Consider the following 22013-nt stretch of genomic DNA (forward strand, 5'->3'; position numbering starts at 1 on the left):
TCTTCTGTTTCAATGATCGATAATGTGTCTGAAATTTGTTATTATGTATGACAGAAGCGGTGCCACCGTAACTGGGTTTTCTTACTAAAACGGCATGGCCTTAAATTATCAATTTTATCATGGGAAAGAGATAACATACATGCAAACAATAAAATAGTGATCATTCATAACAACCTTAACCACCAATTTATGTATATAATTAAAACAACATATATAACTTAAGAAAACATAAGTGTTGGTTCTTCCGAATCTGTTAAATGTTTTAAAAACTGCTTGAACATCAGTACAAAAAATTATCTTATATTGATGTAATTTTTATCTAAACATAATGGGATGGAGGTAGCACCATATTACTTAAAGCATTCAATTGATCTTCTGTGAAGCAGCGTCTATGCAAATGCCATTGACCAATGTGAGTCCGTTGGAAACTGCTGAGTGTGTCACGAATTGTTTTCTATAAAATTAAAACACAGAGAAAACACAAAATTCACAAAAAGGATTGATAGTTCTATGAAAAATTTACTAGATTTCATTTTAACTCACAGATATTGGGTGAGGATCATTCAGGTGGTCACCTAATATACCAATCACATCAGGGACGAAATCAGGGACATCATACGGAAAAGCTCTAACATAAGCACAGAGACCAATAATACCAGCATGGCGGGTACGTAGTTTTGATGGATCTGGTGCTTTACGGGACAAGCGAATATTGGCCTTTTCTTTAAACCTTTCCTACAAGGTAATGAAAAAATATGGTCAGAAACATAATAATATTTCTTTGGACTAGTCAATAATGATCCTTTGACTTACCATCAGTTTTAGAGGATGTGGAATAAAGTGACAATGCAACATTCCACTTAGTACTTCACCTGCTTTATGCTGAACCTCCAGCCAAGAATCATCCAGACGAAGAACAACTAAATCAATTACCTTATATAGGGATGAAAAAAAGGACAGCGTAAGACACTGACTTGTTGTCTAATAGACAAAAATCAATCACAAATGAAAAAGCCACATGCTATGGAAACAAACCTTTTCTGTCCAATCAGACTGGGAGGCAAATATAGGCATGTTTTGGAAAACTAGAACTTGAAGAAAGCCTAGACATGACACTCTCATAGCCCATGATGGGTGGTTGTCAACCTTCAGAAATAGTACATAGGTTAATATAAAACATAATTTTGATGACATAAGCAGAAACAAGAGCAGCATTACCTTATAAATTGCTTCCAGAACAACAGGAATACAACTAGGTTTAGTGAAAGCTGAGGCAAGGAGAGCTATATTTTTCTCACAAATTTGTCGAAGGTCTTTGTCCTTTGCCACATTTTCCAGAAGAATGCTAGGTTCAAGTAGTTGATAAAAACAAGGGTACATAGCAGCAGGAGAGTCCCTCAACATTTGTTGCATGCATACAGAAACTGTAAAACATACAAATTCAAACAACTCAGTTTATTATTCCTTAACATTCAACTTGGAAATCTCATTACCTTGAAATAATATCTTAACAACAAAATTGATCTTAGGATTTTATTTTGATTGAAAACTTTACCTGTTTCAAAGAGTCGTAATGCATTGTCATGTTCTGAACTACTGACTTCAACTCTCCCCAGCTGTTCAGTCACGTCATCTATGCCTACACTATTATTCTTCCCTGAAAAAATCCAGAGGATGATGAAAAAGATATAGACATCCGTTGTAACTATTGTGATTAACATAAACCTGATTATGGAGTTAGGTAATAACTTCTTATCCTACCTGCATTGCTGGAATTTACAGTTATGTTGAGAGATTTCAAAACTTCCAATTGAGGTACGACGGATGCTATGAAGTCATCTATGTGTGGTCCCAAAGTTTGATTGGCACCAGGTAATTGAAAATCAGTATGAAAAACTTTACCTAGAAGCCTGAAAAGAAATGTTTTAGGAGTCTCATCTCATTCCTAATATTTTCTTCACACCTACTGTAGACTTCAATGATAATGAGATCCTCACCTGCCCACACTGTTTCGGACATTCTTAAGGTGGTGCGAAAGATAGGGTTTCACATAATCTAAAGCACGGTGTGCCAAAGATATGACACGCCAGTTCTTCATTAACAAGATACTAGATATTAAATCAAGTCTCCTACACAAAAGAGGAACAGCATGTTAATAATGGTGTCAATCAATGTTACTTACGCTTACTAAAGAAATGTACTAACCGACATCCAAGGACAGAGGCATCTTCGCGCAATGGATCATCCATCAATATTTCTATTAACCAATATTGAGTAAATGGATCACGTTTCCGCTGCAAATACCGGATTTAAAGAGTTTTTGCTTTAAAGAAGCCACATTATAAAAAGAAAAAGAAACGAGAAAGATTATGGTATGGTTTATTACCATGCTTGGAATCAGGCTGAGGGTACGATCATCCACTACACACAAATTCTCATGAGCTGCCACAATAACTGGAGCTAGCCAATCCCAAAGGGCCACCAACTTATCGTATGACCAGCGCTTAGTTCCATGAATTATACCTAGTATTAGAAAAATAAAGTAAAACGTAAACAAACAGAAGAATATGTGTACATAAAAAGTTGGTTATTTCATAGATACATAATCACCTGCTAAAAGTGCAAAGAGGAACATCTGTTGGGTTTCCAGTTTCTGATCCAAGAGACTCTCAATGTGTGGTTGGAAAAGTGGTAGATACTTGTCTCCCGTATTACGGAAGAGTTTACTAAACAACACATAACAGTCATCAAAGGTCGACTTTTCTAATGCCATATAAGACACAAGAGAGGCAACATTCTTTTCGTTTTGAAAAAAGGCATCCACTTCTTTCTCATCATCTGGTAAAATTCGTTCTGGATCATCAAATGGTGGCTGCTTAGTATTTGGACTAGGAACTTTAATTTCTCTAGATATCCAAAAAATAAGAATAGTTAGCAAAAAGTAACAATTTAGATTAGGATTTCTAAATTTTTATCACTGTAAAATTTGAAACACTTACTCTGGCCATTTGATGTAACCAAGATGTTCTTTGTGGATAAAATTTAATCCATCCCAATCTTTATTTGATGATGGACACACACTCACGTCGTACTGAAGCCAAGAACCATTTTTTCTATTATCACCTGTCCCTTTTGGACCATCGGGCGGAAATACTGATGAGCACTTCAAGGTGACAAACTTTGTCTCCTGTTTTTGTTGTTGTAAAATCATGGCTAAACCAAGTGGAGCAGCCTACATATCCAAACAGTTAAAATATTACTTAAGATTTTGTTTTAATGATCACTAAGAGACAAGAAAAAATCAGCTACCTTTCGAATATGAATGTTGTCACTAACTAAGCACTGGAGTAAGCATTTAACAGCGGTGGCTGAGGCTCTCTCTTTAAGGGTGTAAATGAGTCTCCTCAAACATCCTATGGCTAAATATGAATGTCTCCAATGCCTGAAGAAAGGGAAATAGAAATGAAGATTGGAAAGAAAATGTAAAAGTACAATATAAAATCATAAAAACACAACCAGTGCACCAAGGCTTAGCCAAGGCCATATTATTGTGACAGCCATCAAGTCATAGTAGTTACGCTGAACATATTAAAATTTTCCTGCAGTACTTACAATGTACCAGATTCTGTGGCACTAACTAACTGCATTTGCAAATCATGCCACTTTTGAAGGCGCTTTACATTGGATTTAGTTTGTTCCTGGATGATTGACACTAGGTAGCTACGGTCAATTAATGGCTGTTTTGTTTTGTAGCCTACACAACATAACATCAAAATAGACTCCTGCACCTGGTCTGACACCTTTGGAAAAAGGTAATTAAAAAAATGCTCATCACGACAAATGAAAAGTATTACAGAAAGGATAATGATGGAATTTGCTATTAAAGTAATGTACCTCTCGCTGAACATTTTCAGTCTGGCCAGAAAGCATTGCTTTTGTTATATCTCCAATTTTTCTGATCACAGAGAGTTTTTCAGTTGGCTTGGAATTAACCAAAGCTACCCACAGTTCACTTGACATCTTCCAATTGTAAAGGCAGCTTAGCCCAGTCATAACATACAGAGTACCCTAAAAAGAAAAAACCCACAAGAACAAAACAATACATGAAAACAATACATGTAATCAATAAAAATTTGTAACAAAACAAAACAAAAATAGCAATAGGTACAGCAACAAATACCTTAAAAAGTTCATGCTGCTCCACGCTGTCAACTTTCAAGTTGGACAAAAGATACGGTTGCAGTAAGTTTTGCACAAGGGCTCCATTATAGTGATCTTCAAATTCATCTAATAAGTGTTGCGCCCAAACTCTTACCTTTATGTTCAAAGTAGATTTCATTAATGACAATCACTAGTTAAAATTGTATTAACCCACAAGGAGATTTACCTTGCTGTAATGACTTGTGGCAAGTTTCAGTATGCATAGCAATCCTCGAGTGTGTGTTGAGGTAAGAGGTGTGGCAAAGAAAGCACAACGCTTAATAGCATGCTCATTGGCTCCATAAAGTAGAGTTAAGCGTGGAAGATTGGGAAGTGACATAGGATCTCTTTCCCAATGGGCCATGGATCGGTAAGTTCGCTCTTGCTTGACTGAAAGAAAAAGAAGTTTCCTCCAAATCTGCACAAAGACCAAGCAAAGTAATTATTTTTAGGAAAACAGGCAACATAAAGGAATAAAGCAAATTATGATCTTTGCGAAAGCTGATTAAGACTCTAACATACCTCAATCAAGACACAACAGGATGTAGTATCATCTTCAGAATTAATGAGTAATTTTTCCTGCAAACGTTCCATGAGAGCTATCAAAGAGTGGCGCATATTAGAACCATCAATCATTGTAATCTCTCCTTTTAAACCAGTTTCGACTCTAAAACCCTTCAGGTCAGCAACAAAGGATTCATCAAATTGTAGAGGTGACTCATTCCAGAATGGCAAAAGGAGCTGACATTCCAGCACAGACTTTGTTATGCGGAGGGCTTGTTGGAGATTTTCCCTAAATATTCACAAAAACAAAACAAAAATCAATTATAAATGAAGTTAATTGAAAGGATTAGATCAAGGATGCAAAAAGATTTTGGTGAAAAGAAGTATACTTTGTCACTTTGTCACTGTCCATGATAAAATTATTAATGGTTTGGATTTCAGCAGGCAAGAACTTGTTGATTAACTTTTGGATACAGGAAATAGCTTCTTCATCTGGAATAATCCACTCTGCTTTTATCATTTTGACAGGGACTGACTTGCCCCACTCCTGATAAAAACAAATACAATATGAAAATAAATTTGTGAAATTTAAAATTATAGAACTAAGAGTAATACTCTCCCCCACTCACTCGAATGTGAAGATGAGCTCCTGGTGGGGAGTCATAAGGTGCCTCAGAGCTCCGGAAATTAGAAATGACCATTTTATTGGCCAAAGTTATGATTCGTTCCCAAATTTGAACAGCTAGTGTGTGGCCTTCAAGGTTTTCCAAATGAAGAGTGGCTTCAAGTACTTTGTTTAAAACTGGCATATAAGGAATCAGTTTGTTCAGAGGCCCCATGGCTAACAACTGCAAAGAATAACATAAAATGCAAAAAAATTCACTTAACTATTTTTTTTTTGAAAAAAAAAATAAAAAAATATATAGATGATCAAGACTAGAAAGCATACATCTTTTAGTAATCCCAGATGGTGCATTAGTTCACTACTTAATGTTTGTTCAGATTTAATGTTCTCTGTTTCAGTAATATTCAAAATTGCTTCAGTAACTGATGGCAACAAAATTTTCCATGTCTCTTCAGCATTTACATGCACAAAAGCCTCAACTATGGGACTAAGCATTGGTCCAGGGGATATATTATCAGTCACAAAATGATGCAGCTTGTTGAGGGCAGCCTGCAATGAAAATAAAATAAAATTTGCATGAAAATATCTGCAATTACAATAACAGAATTTTTACTAAGGGCAAAACAGAAAAAAAAAGCATACTTTGAAAAATTCGGGAGGTGTTTGAACAAGGGTCAGACGAAACACCGACACTGTCATAGTCTGCACCCTTATATCAAAAGAAACAAGTGTTGATGATGAAGAAAAATGAACCAGTGACAGAACACGGTCTACCATCAACATAAGACAGTCTTTAAATTCTGCAGTTGAACGGCACAGTTCTTCCTCTTCCTAAAGACATACAAAATGAGTATGAGTGTAAAACTTGAATTTTGTAGGAATTACATAGGAGGCAAAAAAGGGGCATTACCTGTGTCATATTAGGGTGCAACCCAATTTCTTTGGAAGAATCAATTAGTGGCACAAACTTCAAAAGTCTCTCCAGAATTAAAATTGTGCATCGTGCTTTCATTGGGTCATTAAAGTCAACCATAGGTATAATAGTGGTCAACAGATTTGTGACCTGCAAGGGACCTTCTGGATACCCTAGGCGAGCACCTTCAATCATTGGTCGCATGACAGCACTTAAACTCGCCAGAGCCGCAGAAACTCGTAGAGGCTCTGTCTCACTTGTAATTGCAGTCATCAATCTGAAATTAAATGTACAATATGACAGCATTTATCTCACAAAACAGTGTTGCAGAGTCTTCAATCATCTAATATGTTATAAACAGATTAAACTACCTCTCTATAATAGGGGGGATGATAATTGCAGGACGCAACCAAGCCAAACAAAAGAGAACCCTTTGAAATGCACTCGTTAGGGATGCAATATGTCCAATAAGAACTTGGTTCACAATTGGGCACATGGACTCAACAAAGGCAGTTATATCATCTTCAGTCAGACATTTTTCCTTCGGAATAGGCGTCAGCCATTTGAGTTCTTTTTTTCGTTCACTGTAGAGGGTTTACAGACATAAATTTAACATTTCTGTTAATCTGTTCAAAATCAATCAAAATATACAACACACTTTTAAACTTACTAGAAAAGTCGTTTGACAAAAGCGTCAGGTAAAGAAAATACAACATTCCTAAGTTTATTAGCAGCCACCCAACTCCCAGTGTTTGCAGGATTGAAGTAGGACTCTACAGCTCTCAGCATATCAGTGAGATGCTTCTGAGCAGAGCTTCCACCACCCTAATCAGACAACAGGAAAAAGAAACAAAAGAAAACTTAATAGGTACATGCTCTAAGGCAAAATTTGGAAGGAAACAAAATAGGTTTTAACTAACCAAACAAGCAATAATCCAAAGTGAGGAATGCTGAATGTCAAGGCTTTCAGAATATGGGGACCGAGGTACAACAGCAGACTTGTACAGAACAGGAAGTTTGAGACTTCTCATGATGCGAGTAAACATAACGGCCACATGCGGTTCCCAGTCAACACGGCCTACATTGCGTTTGGCTAGTCTTGCCATAAGCGCCATTAAGTTCTGAAAAATTATTAATTTTAGTACAGTCAAAAAGTTTGAGTTTTTTTTTAAATGAGAAGATTAATTAATAGATAGAAAGCTTCTAGCATGATTACATGATTCACAGTGGCTGAGTTATTACAAGAGTCCCACATTGAAAGCAAGTCATTCATCCACAGTAGGTAGCCCTGTCCCTTCTCTGCATGATGAGGCATGGTTGGCAAGAACAGACACAACTCATTTAAGTGGGTGGACAAACTCTTCTTGTCAAGGGGCGATATAAGAGGCATAATAGTATCCAGAATTTGAGCAGTGGACTCCACAGGGAAAAATCTGGAATGAAGGTGTAGTTAGAATAATTAAATCAAAACTTATTTTTTCCCTGGCATTATGTAGAATAATGATTGTAGGCATGAAAGATAGCACAGAATGCCACTAGTATATCACTCACTTGTTAACACTTTTGATAAATGTGTGCAGTACTTCCAAGAACTCTCTGTAACACAAGAAAACATAGAAAGGATCCACTCACATTTTCCATTAAGTCCAATTCCCTTTAGGTTCCAGCATACATCGGGTATATTTTCAATAGATCAGAGAATTCCTTACCCTCCATAGTGTAGTGCAACTTACCTGGGGAAGAAGCGAACAGGCTGCTTAACAATACGCCTATAAAACTCATACAAAGGTTGCCAGGGCAATTGAACATCCTGAGGAGATAGGAGTTCTTCATGCCTGAAAAGTGATGACAAATAAAAATTAAAGAGCGAATATTTGCACGGGCACAGGACCATCTGAATCTGAACTAGAATTACTTGATCAGTGTGAGAAGTGTCATAATGAGCTCTGAGGCAAGAGCTTCCTCGGTTCCAGGCATAACAATTGTGTCAAAGAGTAGCTTGACCAATGCAGCATGATCTTTCTTGGAAATGCGCAACCCATAAACACTTGTGAACCTGAAATAAATAAAAAGAGGTATACGCTATATTCATTAAAGCAGACAGAAGTCTGATTGCTGGGGTGATTGTCCTGTTGTTGTACAGGGGAATCCTCGCCTGCAAAAATAACACAACTGTGTGGGAACTGTGCCAATTCACAAATAGAATGTGCCTTGAAGGATTTAGATTGAAAAATAAAATAGTATAGAGTCATTCACCTAGAAGATGGTAATCATTACCAGAAAAACATGCACAGGGTGAAACAAACTGTTCTGAAAGTATCTGTCAAAAATGACTTTTAACACATTCTACAGGTTTCAAACAATGAACATAATAAATTATAACTTACTTGTTAAGGCGTCCCGCCCAATAACTGGTTGCTGCACCGCCATAGACAATGGCTTTACCCAAATTCACTTTAATTTGGTCAAATATTGCTTGAGATTCGTCGTTGAACTTGTCAGAATCAAAGTATGGCAGAAGTCTGTCTAATTTTTTTTCTTTCTGGTACCAGAAAGAGTCCATTTCATCAGCAGGCGGACAATCCGCCATCGTGATCAGTCAAGACAGTCAAGGTTTTCACGTTAAAAGAATCACTTCTATCTAGTGTCACCATCAAAACGAATACCGCAACTCATCACACATCACAGAAGTCCATCAATCGCCGTCTCACCCCGGCCTCACAATCACAAACTCATTCTCCTCGCCCGAATCCGAACCCGAACCGTAAACAACTGTGCGTTCCACAAGCTTTTTGTTGTTGTGGTCAGATCATGGTCGTGACAGACGACATCTCAACTTGTGTTTTGTTTTGTGTTTGAGTTGAGACGGAGACATAGGTTAGGTTGATCAGTGCGCGTTGAGGATTCGGCTTTCCTTATTGGACAATACTGTCGGTACTGTTGTTGTCCGCTGGTGGCACAATTATCTGCCTAACTACGGTCCTTTCTGTTGTGTGGATTCACTTGTGAAGTGGTGTGAAGCTCCTCGCACCTCTTTAAGCGGGGATGCCGAACTCTTTATGACACTCGAGTTGCCTTTGCATTACCGTCCGATCGCTTTGACCATTCAAACACAAGATGCCGGAGATCAAGATAATCCCGCTGGGCGCTGGGCAAGATGTAGGAAGAAGTTGCATCTTACTCAACATCGGAGGGAAGAAGATAATGCTGGATTGTGGAATGCACATGGGTTATCAAGATGAACGCAGATTTCCTGACTTCTCATTCATTGCTCAAGAAGGTCCTATCACGGGGTACATTGATGCAATAATAATCTCCCATTTTCATCTTGATCATTGTGGAGCACTTCCTTATTTGACAGAAATGGTCGGCTACAACGGACCAATCTACATGACTCACCCAACGAAAGCTATAGCTCCGATTTTGCTTGAGGACATGAGGAAAGTATCTGTTGAACGGAAAGGGGAGAGCAACTTTTTTACCTCACAAATGATAAAAGACTGTATGAAGAAAGTTATTGCTGTTACGTTGCATCAGTCAGTTATGGTTGACAGTGACTTGGAAATAAAAGCCTACTATGCTGGACATGTATTAGGTGCTGCTATGTTTTGGATTAGAGTCGGCAATCAGTCTGTAGTTTATACAGGAGATTACAACATGACTCCTGATCGTCACTTGGGAGCTGCATGGATTGACAAGTGTCGCCCAGATGTCCTAATAACCGAATCTACCTATGCAACCACTATCAGAGATTCCAAGCGATGCAGAGAACGAGACTTCCTCAAGAAAGTTCATGAATGTGTGGAGAGAGGAGGAAAGGTCCTAATTCCAGTATTTGCTCTTGGGCGAGCTCAAGAATTGTGTATCCTATTAGAGACTTACTGGGAAAGAATGAATCTGAAAGTTCCCATATATTTTGCTGTAGGTCTAACTGAAAAGGCTAACAATTACTATAAGATGTTCATTACATGGACAAATCAAAAGATAAGAAAAACATTTGTACAGCGGAATATGTTTGACTTCAAGCATATCAAACCTTTTGACAAGACTTTTATCGATAATCCTGGTGCTATGGTTGTTTTTGCTACTCCTGGCATGTTACATGCTGGACTCTCTCTGCAGATTTTTAAGAAATGGGCCCCAAATGAAAACAACATGGTGATAATGCCTGGATTTTGTGTACAAGGAACTGTGGGTCACAAAATCTTAAATGGTGCTAAAAAGGTAGAGATAGAGAACCGACAAGTTGTGGAAGTTAAAATGTCAGTGCAGTATATGTCTTTCTCTGCTCATGCTGATGCAAAGGGAATTATGCAGCTGATACAGTACTGTGAACCTCGCAATGTTTTGTTGGTTCATGGAGAAGCTGCAAAAATGGAGTTTTTGAAGGAGAAGATTAAGCAAGAATTTAATTTGGACTGTTTTATGCCAGCTAATGGTGAAACATGTGTCATCCAAACACCGCACAGAATTCCTATAGATGTTTCTCTTCCACTTTTGAAAGCCGAGTCAGTGAAATACAATGCCCTGCCTCCTGACCCCAAAAGACCTCGCATTATTCATGGTGTTCTGGTCATGAAGGATAAGTCTACTTGTTTAATGGATGTAGATGAGGCTTGTAAAGAGGCAGACATTAGCAGACACATGGTGCGTTTCACATCAACTGTGAGACTGGAAGATTTTGGGCCAGCTGGAAGAACAACTGACAAGCTGCTGCTTCATGTCCAGGAGAAGCTTAAAGGCTGGAATGTTGTATATCAAGAAGGAAATATTTCTATTGAATCAGTGCTTGTAAAGGTTGAAGGTGCAGATGATGAGACTAAAACTGTTTATGTCTCATGGACTAATCAAGATGAAGAGTTGGGAAGTTATATTCTTGAACTGATCCAGACAATGGGAAATTAAGTTACCTTGAAACCATTCCCAAGGCCTGAGTAAGTTTTGTAATTGTTACAGAAGTGTGGTGTGAAGTGACACCTCAATGTGACTGTGATAGTGCTTCAACAGTGGAATGATTGTTTGAAAATGAAAGAAGCTTTGTACCTTGAACCTTTTGCCCTTTAGTAGGCAGCTTTTGAACTGTCATTCAACACTTTCTCTAAATATTTGTTTTGTTAATATTACTTGTACGCTGTATTATCTAGGGTTGGCAATAAAGATCATTGTAAGATTACCTGATGTTTTATAATTCAGATTCATTCTGAGGATACTGCCTGAAATTTTACATGTACTACAAATTTTAATATATGGAAAAACAATTATGGGAAATAACAGTTGAAATTAAAGCAGATGCTTCAAGTGTTCTTCGTGCTCCTTAGCAATCTTTGCCCTCACTTCACGAAGCTTCTGTTGGTTGCCAGGCCCGTTCACTGTTAATAGAAACACATCTTTAGTTACTTCAGTCTTGGGTTTTTACAACAAGCTCGAGAAAATGTGGCTTACAGGCAGATGACATCCAGATGAAGAATGGAAGAGTTGCGGCATATCCAATAAGACCCCACCTCCACCTCCAGTTGGCGTGCTTCAAATGCATTTTCCATGGAAACGCCATTAGTCTTGCAGTATGGGTGTATGGATACTCCATGGGCCTCTCTGGGAGCTTTGGGGTCGACATTTTACCTAAAAAATATTAATAAACAAACCTATTTAGAATACTGACAAGACGAATGAAAGGCCAAGTCAATAATCAAGACTGTAATGGCGAATCTTAGTACATTCATGAGTTCAGAACATTGACAAAATAATTTAAGGTTAGGAGCCTTGACAAGTGAATTGGATTATACAACTGAAGTAACAAGACGAATGAAGCGAATCTATAAAAGGGACATCGAGAGGATTTACTTGAAAACAGGATCGTGAATAATCAATACTGACGATGAAAAGAAAATCAATCACGACTCCAAACGCAAAGTTGTGTCCCGTCTCCCGACATGAGCAACCAACTCACTTGGAGAGCGAGAACAACCCTCACAATTTCAAAATGTACACTGCGCAGAGAAAAGAAACTTGCCGGCAGACAATATTTTCTGCAGGAGTTAAGGATTACCTGATAAATGGAACTGAAGACCTTCAAAGCCGTAACAGAGGAGTAGCACGGGCACGGGCAGCAGACAGCACCTCTTGTCCCACTGCGGAGGTCAAAGAGTGGTCAATGTTTCGAAAAGGCGTTATTTTAGCTTTCTTGGCAATTTCGCATAAACATCGCCGTACAGTTTCTCATAGGTTTCACATCTCCCTTCTGCGTTCGGGCAAGAACAATAGAGTGGGGAGGACTGCCGAATCCCACCTCCCGGCGGCCCGCCGATGGCACCCAAGCGCTACACCCCCTCAGCCCGCGGGTTGCCTAGATCGCAGGATAGAGGGGTTACTTTGCCGGCGCGCAGTGCATTCTTATGGGAAAACGGCCGACTTTGAGGATCGCTCCTGAGTTATTTTGGAGGTGCAGGAGGGTCGAAGTGTTTCTAAATGGTCTTAAATACACAGAAGACCTACTCTGAGTCGAAAAATAATGTCAGAGTAGACTCGTTAATATAAATATATCGAAAAATACAAAAGTTGGCCGGAGTGTTGGAATTTGCTGATTTTGAGGCGATGGTGTAGAGGCAAATGGAAAGCTATCGGCTTTATCGAGGGTTTATCTGAAAGTACGTTTCAATGCCTTTAAATTGAACCCATTGCCGTATTTTTCGGATAGCTCATTTTTGAACAGCAGCCGATTTAAAAAGCGCCAAAATGTACGAAATCAACCTTTTCTTAAATCGACTTGTACAAAGGTATTACTCAACGCAAATATATAAAATTGGTATCAAAAGAAAGGCAATCAATCCTACTTTCAGGGCCTCATTCGTTAAATACCATACCTTGTCATACATTTCTTCACCAGCGTCGAAAATAAGTGCTCTGCAAAACCGCGCCGGCGCGGCTACGCAGGGGTACGCGCCAAAACTAGTGTAGCGCATGACTTAAAACTATGATTGGTGACGAAAAGTATGTTAAGATACGGTATTTTACGAATAAGGCCCTGAAAGTAGGATTGATTGCCTTTCTTTTGATACCAATTTTATATATTTGCGTTGAGTAATACCTTTGTACGAGTCGATTTAAGAAAAGGTTGATTTCGTACATTTCGGCCCTTTTTAAATCGGCTGCTGTTCAAAAATGAGCTATCCGAAAAATACGGCAATAGGGTCAATTTAAAGGCATTGAAACGTACTTTCAGATAAACCCTCGATCAAGCCGATAGCTTTCCATTTGCCTTTACACCATCGCCGCAAAATCAGCAAATTCCAACACTCCGGCCAACTTCTGTATTTTTCGATATATTTATATTAACGAGTCCACTCTGACATTATTTTTCGACTCAGAGTAGGTCTTCTGTGTATTTAAGACCATTTAGAAACACTTCGACCCTCCTGCACCTCCAAAATAACTCAGGAGCGATCCTCAAAGTCGGCCGTTTTCCCATAAGAATGCACTGCGCGCCGACAAAGTGACCCCTCTATCCTGCCATCTAGGCAACCCGCGGGCTGAGGGGGTGTAGCGCTTGGGTGCCATGTTGGATCGAGATCCGGCAGTCCTCCCCACTCTATTGTTCTTGGTTCGGGCCTGTTCGTACTTTATTTACCTTTTTAATAACAATCACTGTTGTTATTTATTGTTTCTACTACTTCTTCAAAAACTAGCGTTTTTGTTGTTGTCATTGAAAACTTATCTGCTTAGAAGACTGCTGTCAGTAAGTAGTTTTTGTAGTTATGATTCATTGATGTCATTATCTACTGCTCAGCCTTAGTTTAGTTTAATCTTGCGTCCAAAACTCAGCCTTATGGTCTATTTATTCATGTTAGAGAACATATTAGGACCACTCTGTCGAAAACTCTAGTTCAACATGGCTTGGTCGGGAAGCATAAACTGGGATTCAGAGCACGAGACAACTATCAGAAATACTCAAGGAACTCTTGCAAGAGCTTCACAGAGCATTGCACGGTCTACTCAAATTGCTGTGGAAACTGAACAAATCGGGTAAGCAATTTATTTTCATTTTTACAATACCAATGCATTTTAACTTATATTTACATACACAACAATTTTCTTTTCAGAACGGAAGTTGTTGGCAAACTTGGCCAACAACGTGAAACACTCTTGCGAGCTCGTCAGAGAGTAGCAGACACTGATGCAGAACTTAACAGAGCTGATGCCATTATGCGAAAAATGGCTTGTGCAGTTGTATCTAACAAGTTGATTTTGATTCTTATCATTCTTATGGAGGCTGCTATACTTGCAGCTCTTGTTTATTTGAAATTCTTTAAGAAGTCAGACTAAGTTGTTTTACTTGAGGTTTGTTTCTGGTAATTTCCTGTTTTTAGGTGGACCCACAATAGCTACCGTCAGTTTTCTGTCAGCTCATTTCATTCCACTACACATAACTCTTCTGCAGCGCTTACGCAGAGGAGCGGAAGTGAAGTGTAGGGAAGTGAGCTTATGGGAGCTACGGTAGGACCACCTTTCTACTGGATAAAAGTCAGCACATTCATTTAAGTTATCAATGAAACGCTTTGCTATCTTCCATTGAGACTGGAAAGTGTATTCATATCACACTTTCTCTTTGCCTTATTCTTTCCGCATCAGCCCTACTTGGTAGTCTACTTCAGATTGGAAGAATGAAGGGGTCTGTGATCATGCTGTGATAATATTCAGTGACATTGTAGAAATATATTTATACAAATGACCGTAATTAAGAATTCAAATTTATTTAATATTTCTAATTATAAAAATATGTTACAAAGTTAAGCTGAGTTACAAGTCAACATTAAAAGTCTCTGCCGCATTCTCAAAAATCAAGTTATCTGAAAACTTTAATTGTGCAGAGGATTTAAAATGTTCAAATACACATATCTGTAAGAAAAAAAAAAGAGTAAGTTTCTATGATGTATCTCAATTATTACTTGTGCTCAAAGGAAGGTTGGCTATGTAAAACTTTACCTGATTTGGCCCTTTAACAAATAGGGGAGCTGGAGCAAAGAGAGTGCGGATTGGTCCAATTGAAGAGTACCGTCCTATATTAAATCCATTAATGAAAACTATTCCTTTGCCCCAACCTCTCATGTCAAGGAAGGTATCTACTGGTTCATCAATTTCAAGTGTGAATTTGAGAAACACAGGTCCCTCCAAAATATTTGTGGTTGGTGACCAACCTGAAAGGCTGATTAAACCATATTTAAATGAAGAAGGCAAGGCAACTGTTTACTGACAAGTTTCAGTATTACCTAGATAGTTAAAGGGGCTTACCTATTCACCCATTCTCCTTTGAACTGCAAAGCATAGATTATAAAATCTTCAACAGTTTGGCCATCTATATTTATTTGACTAGCTTCAAGTCCTCTACATTGGTTAAAATCTGTAGACAGCTTTCCATAATTATTCCTGCTCCAATTTTCAATGATAACATCTACAGTGCTTGTTGAAGATTGTTGAACTTGAAGATCCAAAGTATTGTTAGCAGGCCTAAAATATTTTAAGATATAAAAACAATATTAAGTAAACTCATTAATTTATCTGTATAACAAGGTACAGGTATGATCAGCTGATCCTAAAAACTCACTCTGTGCACCAATAACCAAAGTTGTGGAAATCTTGAATAGAATTAAGAGGATGTGATTTTAAAGTATTGTCAACAACTACAATTGCGGATCCCTTTATAGTCCCTGTGATCTTGAGGGTAGAACCAGGGTTTAAAGGCTGATTCTGTTTCCTGTAGACAATGTAACCATAATTTTGTCCACTTCCCTGATTAACTTTGAGCTGCTCCATGTACACTGGTTGTTGCAAGATCTCAATATCTTGTTTATTCTGTAATCCCAATCCAAAGTTAGAGGGGAAACAACACTACTAGCTCCTTTGGGTGTTCAACAACTTACAACTTGCATCAGTAAGGTGTTCCAATCAATGAAATGTGGTGAACTTAAAGGTGGGTGTGCAACTTTTTTTGTTTCTGAAGGACGGTCAACTTTTTTTAGAGCTACTTTCTGATACTTTTCCAGAAGCTCGCAAGTTGCATCATACTTTTCTGTGTAATCACCTGCCTCTGTTAATGGTGCATCATAGTCTGAAAATTTAATATAAAGTTAAAAAAGAATTTTTAAAAAATGAGAAGGTAAAGGAGGGTTGAAAGAACTTATTCATGGTCAGAACCTACCATATGATGAAATGTCTGGAAGAAAATAAGGAAAAGACTTGTACACATTACCACCGTTCATAAACCCGAAGGTGGTTCCTCCATGAAACATATAAAAGTTCACTCCTGATGGATATTTAAGGATATCTTCCAGCACAGTTTTAAAGTCTGAAAAGGGGTTCACAAGTTAGCATGATAACACTTTGTATGTAGTTGATGTTTCCTCAAACTGCAAACTAATTAGATTCTGAATCTGTACTTACCCTGCAAAGACATTCCATGGTGAGATTCACCCCAGTGATCAAACCAACCAGTCCAGAACTCCATCACCATAGCTGCCTTGTCTGGCTGAAATGTTTTGAGTATATCCAGCTCAACTGAAGCATTCACATTAAAGTTCGCCACCTCAAGCACTAACAAAAAACGTAAATGACGTTATTTTCCAGTAAAGAAGGTAGTTTTCACAAAAATGTAGCTGGCTCACCTCCGCGTATTGCTCCATATTCTTTTCCCTTAGAGGGAGTATCAGAGGTGAAATACAACTCTTGAAGACCAGCTTTTTCAAACATTCCTTTAAGTGCTACTAAGTGTGCAATATCTGTCTCTTTGTCAACTTCCTTTGTATTTCCATACTCATTTTCAACCTGCAATGTTTAAAATATGTCAAAATTCAGAAAAGAAGATCAAAGGGCAGTACAATGTAAAAACTCTTACCTGGAATGCAATAATTGGGCCTTCACCAGTAGAAAACTGATAATTTTTCAGGATGGGAAGAAGTCGATTGAAGTACCTCTCCACTTTTGCCATGTATTTTGCATCATTTGTCCGAACTTTTATAGTAGGGTCTTTGAGGAGCCAGCTGACAAAAGCACCTTGTGGAATTAAGTTTTGAAATGCCAAATGGCCAAGAGGAATGGAGCAGTTGCCTACTTACCTTGGTAAACCACCAAATTCCCATTCAGCACAAATGTAAGGTCCTGGACGCAGAATTGCTAGCAGATCCTCTTCCTTGGCAATTCTAAGGAAAGTGCGGATATCGAGAAAGGGTGACATATCCTCACCACCATCACCAAAATCGAATACACCATCATATGGCTCATGAAGGTTCCATGGTACGTAACTATTTTTAAAAATATGTCAGAGAACTTAATTAAATAATTAAGACTGAGAAAAGCTGAAGTAAACCTGTTTTAGGGTTATTAGAGGTATTTACGTTTCAACAGCTACAAATCCTGCTGCTCTGAGTTTTCGAAGGCGGTCTCTCCAGTACTGTGGGTGCACTCGGAAATAATGAATGGAACCACTGTGAAGGGAGATTACTTTTTTGTTCAAGGTAAAGTCCCTCTTTTCGGCTTTCAGCCCCTCTGATACTCCCCCATCAGTGTAGTACTCATAGACGGTTGGTGGGCCTATTATGGTTTATACATATAAAAAAAATTGTGTGTATTAACGTATGTTATGGCATTTACAAAAAGTACAATATAAGAGCAGAGAAGTTCACTCCGGGACTACTACCCTATCCTCTCCCGCTATGGAGGAGGAATAGAGGTACAGCCATCTGTGAAAAGAACACTTGCTGGGCGGAAAAAAAAGAGACATACTGAGAGATAGAAATGGAAGAAAGAAACCTCGCATCGTACCTGCCATCCTGGAAAAGGCCGAGTTTCTCAATGACGTCCAAAAGGAATCACTGTCGTTCTGGATCACACATACAGATAAGGGGGGGATGTCACAACGGAATATTCGGACAAAGTACCTGTTGCTAACCGAGTCCTAACCTAATCCTATGTTTTGTTGACTATCTTAAGACTATCTTTGCCGGCTGCAACCATTTCCGGCCTCATCCGAAAACTCTTCACCTACTAAACAACACACTGACACCCCGTAAGTGAGACTCAAGGGTGAGACAGAGATAGGACGAAGAGTTTTCGAACGAGCCCTCCGATAAGGACATCCGGCGCCGATAAGGACATCCGGCGCTTAGTTCAAATCGTTCAAATGCGGGGAAGGCCGCAATCTCAAGCCGTAACTTCCACAACATACCCGACATACCTTTCGTTTCTTTTGCCACGAGTGGTCCAAGAATGTACCCCCCCGCCACAAAGGCGAGGACAATCAAGACCAAAACTGCGATACTTAGCAACCACTTGATCAAGCTGCGAACAGAGAACACAAAATACACACGGTTTAAAAAAAAATACCACAAAGTACTAGTAGCTTTAGTTACTTTATGGGAAACGCAAGCGACTGATAGGACTGGTCCACTTTTTGTAGCAGAGCTTAATGCCTTAGATTGATGTAGAAAAGTCGTGGTATAGGACTTCGGTTCTATTTATTTTCAGAAATGTTATTTTTTGTATTAAGGTGGGGGGGAGGGGGGGTAAACTAGCTTTGCCCCCCCCCCCCATCACCAAAGTTGTGGAAATCTTGAATAGAATTAAGACCGCCTCAAGGCGCTAGGGCGGGCCGCCGTCTGCACACGGATGCTCGCCGGGACGGCCTACCCACCGCGTCGCAGGCGCTGTTCCATTGTAAGGCGTCGCCACGGGAATCGTTTATCGCGCACGTTTCTGCTGCGCTCGCGCTACAACTTTCTTTTATGCGGAGCATTATTTTTCACTCCTCGCTATAGGGAAGTCCACAAGAGTAGAGCATGCAAAGGCTGGGCGAAAGGAAGAGGGGCGGGCGGTTTGTCCCAACGAGTCGCATAAGTTTCTTACTTGCAGGCCAGGCAGCAGACGTTACACATGGTGGCGTGAATGTGGTGTGTCCGGCGCGGTGGTGGAGAGGGTGTGCCGCGTGTGCACGGCCACCAGAGTGTCTTGTCGTGCGCGACGGCGGCGCTAGCGAGTCCCGGCCCCCGCTTTATCTAAGGGGGCGGATCAAGTGGGTTGGATCATCACAGATACTAGATGATGACCGATCAAATAGATACGGGTCGAAAACAACACGCAATATAACTCGCCAGTTACCTACATTTCCTTATCGGCGATTTAATCCTCGCATGTATAATAGCGCCTGTTACTACGCGACGCGCGCGGCCATGCACCGGAGAGGTTCCTCGCGCGCGGCTGCCGCCACAGAGGCGTTTAACCACTTGGGGTTGTCGCGGCCGTCCGCGCGGCAAACGACAGATAACGCCCTTCGGTCGCGGCGCGCGCCTCGGCCGGGCATGACAGCTGTTTGCTAATCATCACAAATGCGACAACCGCGCGAGGCGTATTGTACTGCAAGGCTTGCGCCCCCCCCCCCTCCCTCCCGCAGCCCACCTCACCGCACCGCGCGACCATTCGCGCTGGGAGGGGACCGAGCGGACTATGGTCCTTTGACCGAGTGCACCCACAAATGGCTTCGTTTCTTTCATTTGCAACGATGAACCACGCGGGCGTATCAGAGCGAACGCCGCAGTGTGGCGGGGTTGCACAGCACACCCTCTTGGACCGCAGGTACCTGCACTCAAGGCGTTCGTGTTTCTCCGTTAGTTGGATACTTGTCCCCGAACCTGGGTGAAGTTTGCAGCATGATTTGGCTTCAGGGAGGGTGATGAGACGCCGGCGGAGAATGCAAAGCCTCCTTTTGACAATGTCAACCACCTATTAAAAAACACTGAACATGTCATACGACGCTCTACAATTTATTCATTTAAAAAAAAGGAAAAACCGACATCTGTTTAACACTATGAAGAGTTTAAAAATTTAAAAAATAAAAAGGACACACTTGTCTACAAAAATTTCATTGCCAGGTTGTCATCTATGCACCAATTAAATAGTTTTATTAAAATCACACATTTTGAAGCTGTTGGTGTCTAATCTCACCTCATCATTTGGGTTCTTCTTTCTTGAATTTCTTTGCTTGAGGTGTTTCACAATTATCAGATTTCGACTCTGCTGAGCTGCTTGCTTGAGTGTTATTTGCCCTCTTGAGCCAGTTCATCATAAGAGGATTAACAGGCTTTGGGTTCCTTTTAAAATAAAGAAAAAGAGTTATATCAATGTTTAAATAAACTCTTTGGCGATTTTTCACATTTTATGCACTTTTGGCACTACTATACCCACTTCAAATCAACTGGTTTGTTGCAGCTCTCAGCTTTATTACGTGAATTGTTCACAGCAGTACTAACAGGATGCCATTTCAAGTCACTCACTGGCTTCAAAAGATCCTTTGCTTTATCAGCTGGCACCCGCCCATTATCTATCCAATCCTGAGACACAACAAAAATATTCTTTTCAAAACAATGATGGGGAAAATAAATTTGTTCTTATCAAGAAAAATAGACGCTGACCATAACTTCTACATCACTATGCAAAATGGCTGGCATTCGATGGTGCAGCCAGGAGAAAGTTGAATTTGATTCCATTGTGATAACAGAATAGCTATGAACAGGTTTCCCCTAGAAATAATAATTGATCACAACAGTTGGATTTAATTTTAATTTAGATCTTACTGAAATTTTGCACCAGAAAAGTCGCAGCTCACCTCAGGTGAAGTCCAACAACTGAAGAGACCTGCCATTTTTAATAACTTTGGTCCCTTCCAGCCCTCTATTTCATTCCATTCGGCTTTCCAACTTTTTGGGTCTTCAATACAGACCTTGAAATAAAAATTCCATAATAGAGTTGTCAACTGTTTAAAAATAAAATATAGAAAGGACTTTTTTGGCAAAGAATATTTAAGTCATACCTCTTTATCCTGAGGAGCATATATGTAGTATGGTTGTTTAGATGATGAATCTTTTTTTGTAGTTTGCCATTCATAGAATCCTTCACACAATACTACGCATCTTTTACCATTTTGTAAGGCAGGGGAATAAAGCTTTGATTCTTTTACACCCTCAAGGCGACAATTGTTGGTGCTTAAGCCATGAGACTTAATTTCACCCTGCAAATTTCCAAAAGAATGCAATGCGCACTTCATCATGCAAGGGATTCATTTCAACACTTGCTATTTTTTTTCCAAAGATTAAGCAAAATACCTTATGCCATGGTGGTATCATGCCCCACATCATAGGGTAGATAACGGGCTCATTTTCTTCTTTGTTGAAATGAGAGGCATTTAAGAGAACAGGTGTAACATCAGTCGGAGCAATGTTCACTGATGGTCTATAGTCCATCCCAGACTTGGACTCCTTCCATTCAGGCTTCTTATATTTTCCGGATTTAGGATCACGGTATGATGTTGCCTTACATATGCTTTCAGGGTCCAAGGCACTAATGACAAAGAAGAAAAAAATCAGGTTAGGAATAACCTTCACAAACATGCATCACGACAGGCCAAGGGTATATAATATAACACTGAGTTCGAGGAGAAAAAGAGTAATTATGCACACATTTTAAACGAATGCGGAATATAAGCATAATACGACGATAAATGTTTCTTGAACAGATTTGTTGACATGACCAGCGCCCATTCATAGTTCTTTTAGGGTGGAAATTCCGATTTCAGATGAATCATCTTACCATGCTGTCCGTCCACACATTTTCGTTCGAACAGAAGAGAAAGAGTTGTAAAGGGTGACAAACCACGGTTAAAATTTCTCTTCAGTTTAATGTCTCTTAAGCCTGTAGTTGGGGCAAAAACAACAGTTCAAAAACCCGTGTCAA

The 22013-nt window shown here is 39.6% G+C and overlaps 6 protein-coding genes across 8 annotated transcripts; 2 read left to right on the forward strand and 4 right to left on the reverse strand.

Annotated features, from left to right (window-relative positions):
• Nucleotides 1-97: 97 nt before the first annotated feature.
• On the reverse strand, nt 98-8969 carry LOC113202917 (proteasome activator complex subunit 4). Its single transcript, XM_026417363.2, has 31 exons — nt 8630-8969; nt 8158-8298; nt 7976-8077; nt 7794-7838; nt 7459-7675; nt 7163-7363; nt 6913-7067; nt 6614-6826; nt 6240-6519; nt 5972-6160; nt 5654-5878; nt 5334-5552; nt 5094-5251; nt 4723-4993; nt 4388-4618; nt 4181-4315; nt 3895-4068; nt 3613-3800; nt 3310-3442; nt 3000-3232; nt 2611-2906; nt 2387-2523; nt 2206-2294; nt 1998-2129; nt 1762-1910; nt 1556-1657; nt 1219-1424; nt 1036-1146; nt 814-933; nt 544-735; nt 98-454 (listed from the first exon to the last, which is right to left on the reverse strand). Exons 1-31 carry the CDS (start codon nt 8830-8832, stop codon nt 320-322), a joined length of 5382 nt encoding a protein of 1793 aa, XP_026273148.1. The 5' UTR covers nt 8833-8969; the 3' UTR covers nt 98-319.
• Nucleotides 8970-9091: 122 nt separating this feature from the next.
• Nucleotides 9092-11415, forward strand: LOC113202920 (integrator complex subunit 11). The gene has a single exon (XM_026417369.2). It carries the CDS (start codon nt 9360-9362, stop codon nt 11145-11147), a length of 1788 nt encoding a protein of 595 aa, XP_026273154.1. The 5' UTR covers nt 9092-9359; the 3' UTR covers nt 11148-11415.
• On the reverse strand, nt 11405-12370 carry LOC113202931 (uncharacterized). Its single transcript, XM_026417382.2, has 3 exons — nt 12289-12370; nt 11685-11861; nt 11405-11611 (listed from the first exon to the last, which is right to left on the reverse strand). The coding sequence occupies exons 2-3, from the start codon at nt 11854-11856 to the stop codon at nt 11523-11525; spliced, it is 261 nt and encodes an 86-aa protein (XP_026273167.1). The 5' UTR covers nt 11857-11861; nt 12289-12370; the 3' UTR covers nt 11405-11522.
• A 1463-nt stretch (nt 12371-13833) lies between these two features.
• Nucleotides 13834-14973, forward strand: LOC113202930 (vesicle transport through interaction with t-SNAREs homolog 1B). The gene is made up of 3 exons (XM_026417381.2): nt 13834-13974; nt 14087-14261; nt 14339-14973. The coding sequence occupies exons 2-3, from the start codon at nt 14128-14130 to the stop codon at nt 14559-14561; spliced, it is 357 nt and encodes a 118-aa protein (XP_026273166.1). The 5' UTR covers nt 13834-13974; nt 14087-14127; the 3' UTR covers nt 14562-14973.
• On the reverse strand, nt 14974-20251 carry LOC113202919 (beta-galactosidase-1-like protein 2). Of its 3 annotated transcripts, XM_052265830.1 has the most exons (15): nt 20229-20251; nt 19916-20006; nt 19134-19282; nt 18466-18569; nt 17627-17822; nt 17348-17533; nt 17128-17272; nt 16898-17057; nt 16677-16826; nt 16435-16581; nt 16157-16344; nt 15841-16088; nt 15528-15743; nt 15222-15441; nt 14974-15134 (listed from the first exon to the last, which is right to left on the reverse strand). In XM_052265830.1, the coding sequence occupies exons 1-15, from the start codon at nt 20234-20236 to the stop codon at nt 15036-15038; spliced, it is 2307 nt and encodes a 768-aa protein (XP_052121790.1). In that variant the 5' UTR covers nt 20237-20251; the 3' UTR covers nt 14974-15035. The 3 variants fall into 3 exon arrangements, with proteins under 3 accessions (XP_052121790.1, XP_026273151.1, XP_026273153.1); XM_026417366.2 differs by lacking the exons at nt 19916-20006; nt 20229-20251 and adding an exon at nt 19390-19533; XM_026417368.2 differs by lacking the exons at nt 19916-20006; nt 20229-20251 and adding an exon at nt 18054-18111 and having other exon boundaries at nt 19134-19189.
• LOC113202922 (abasic site processing protein HMCES) lies at nt 20029-21880 on the reverse strand. The gene is made up of 7 exons (XM_026417371.2): nt 21740-21880; nt 21386-21620; nt 21094-21291; nt 20890-21003; nt 20696-20803; nt 20469-20614; nt 20029-20374 (listed from the first exon to the last, which is right to left on the reverse strand). Exons 1-7 carry the CDS (start codon nt 21805-21807, stop codon nt 20233-20235), a joined length of 1011 nt encoding a protein of 336 aa, XP_026273156.1. The 5' UTR covers nt 21808-21880; the 3' UTR covers nt 20029-20232.
• Between the last annotated feature and the right edge of the window lie 133 nt (nt 21881-22013).

The sequence above is a fragment of the Frankliniella occidentalis genome, unplaced genomic scaffold (genome assembly GCF_000697945.3).
Source record: "Frankliniella occidentalis isolate FOCC.00 unplaced genomic scaffold, Focc_3.1 Scaffold31, whole genome shotgun sequence".
NCBI classification, from domain to species: Eukaryota; Metazoa; Arthropoda; class Insecta; order Thysanoptera; family Thripidae; genus Frankliniella; species Frankliniella occidentalis.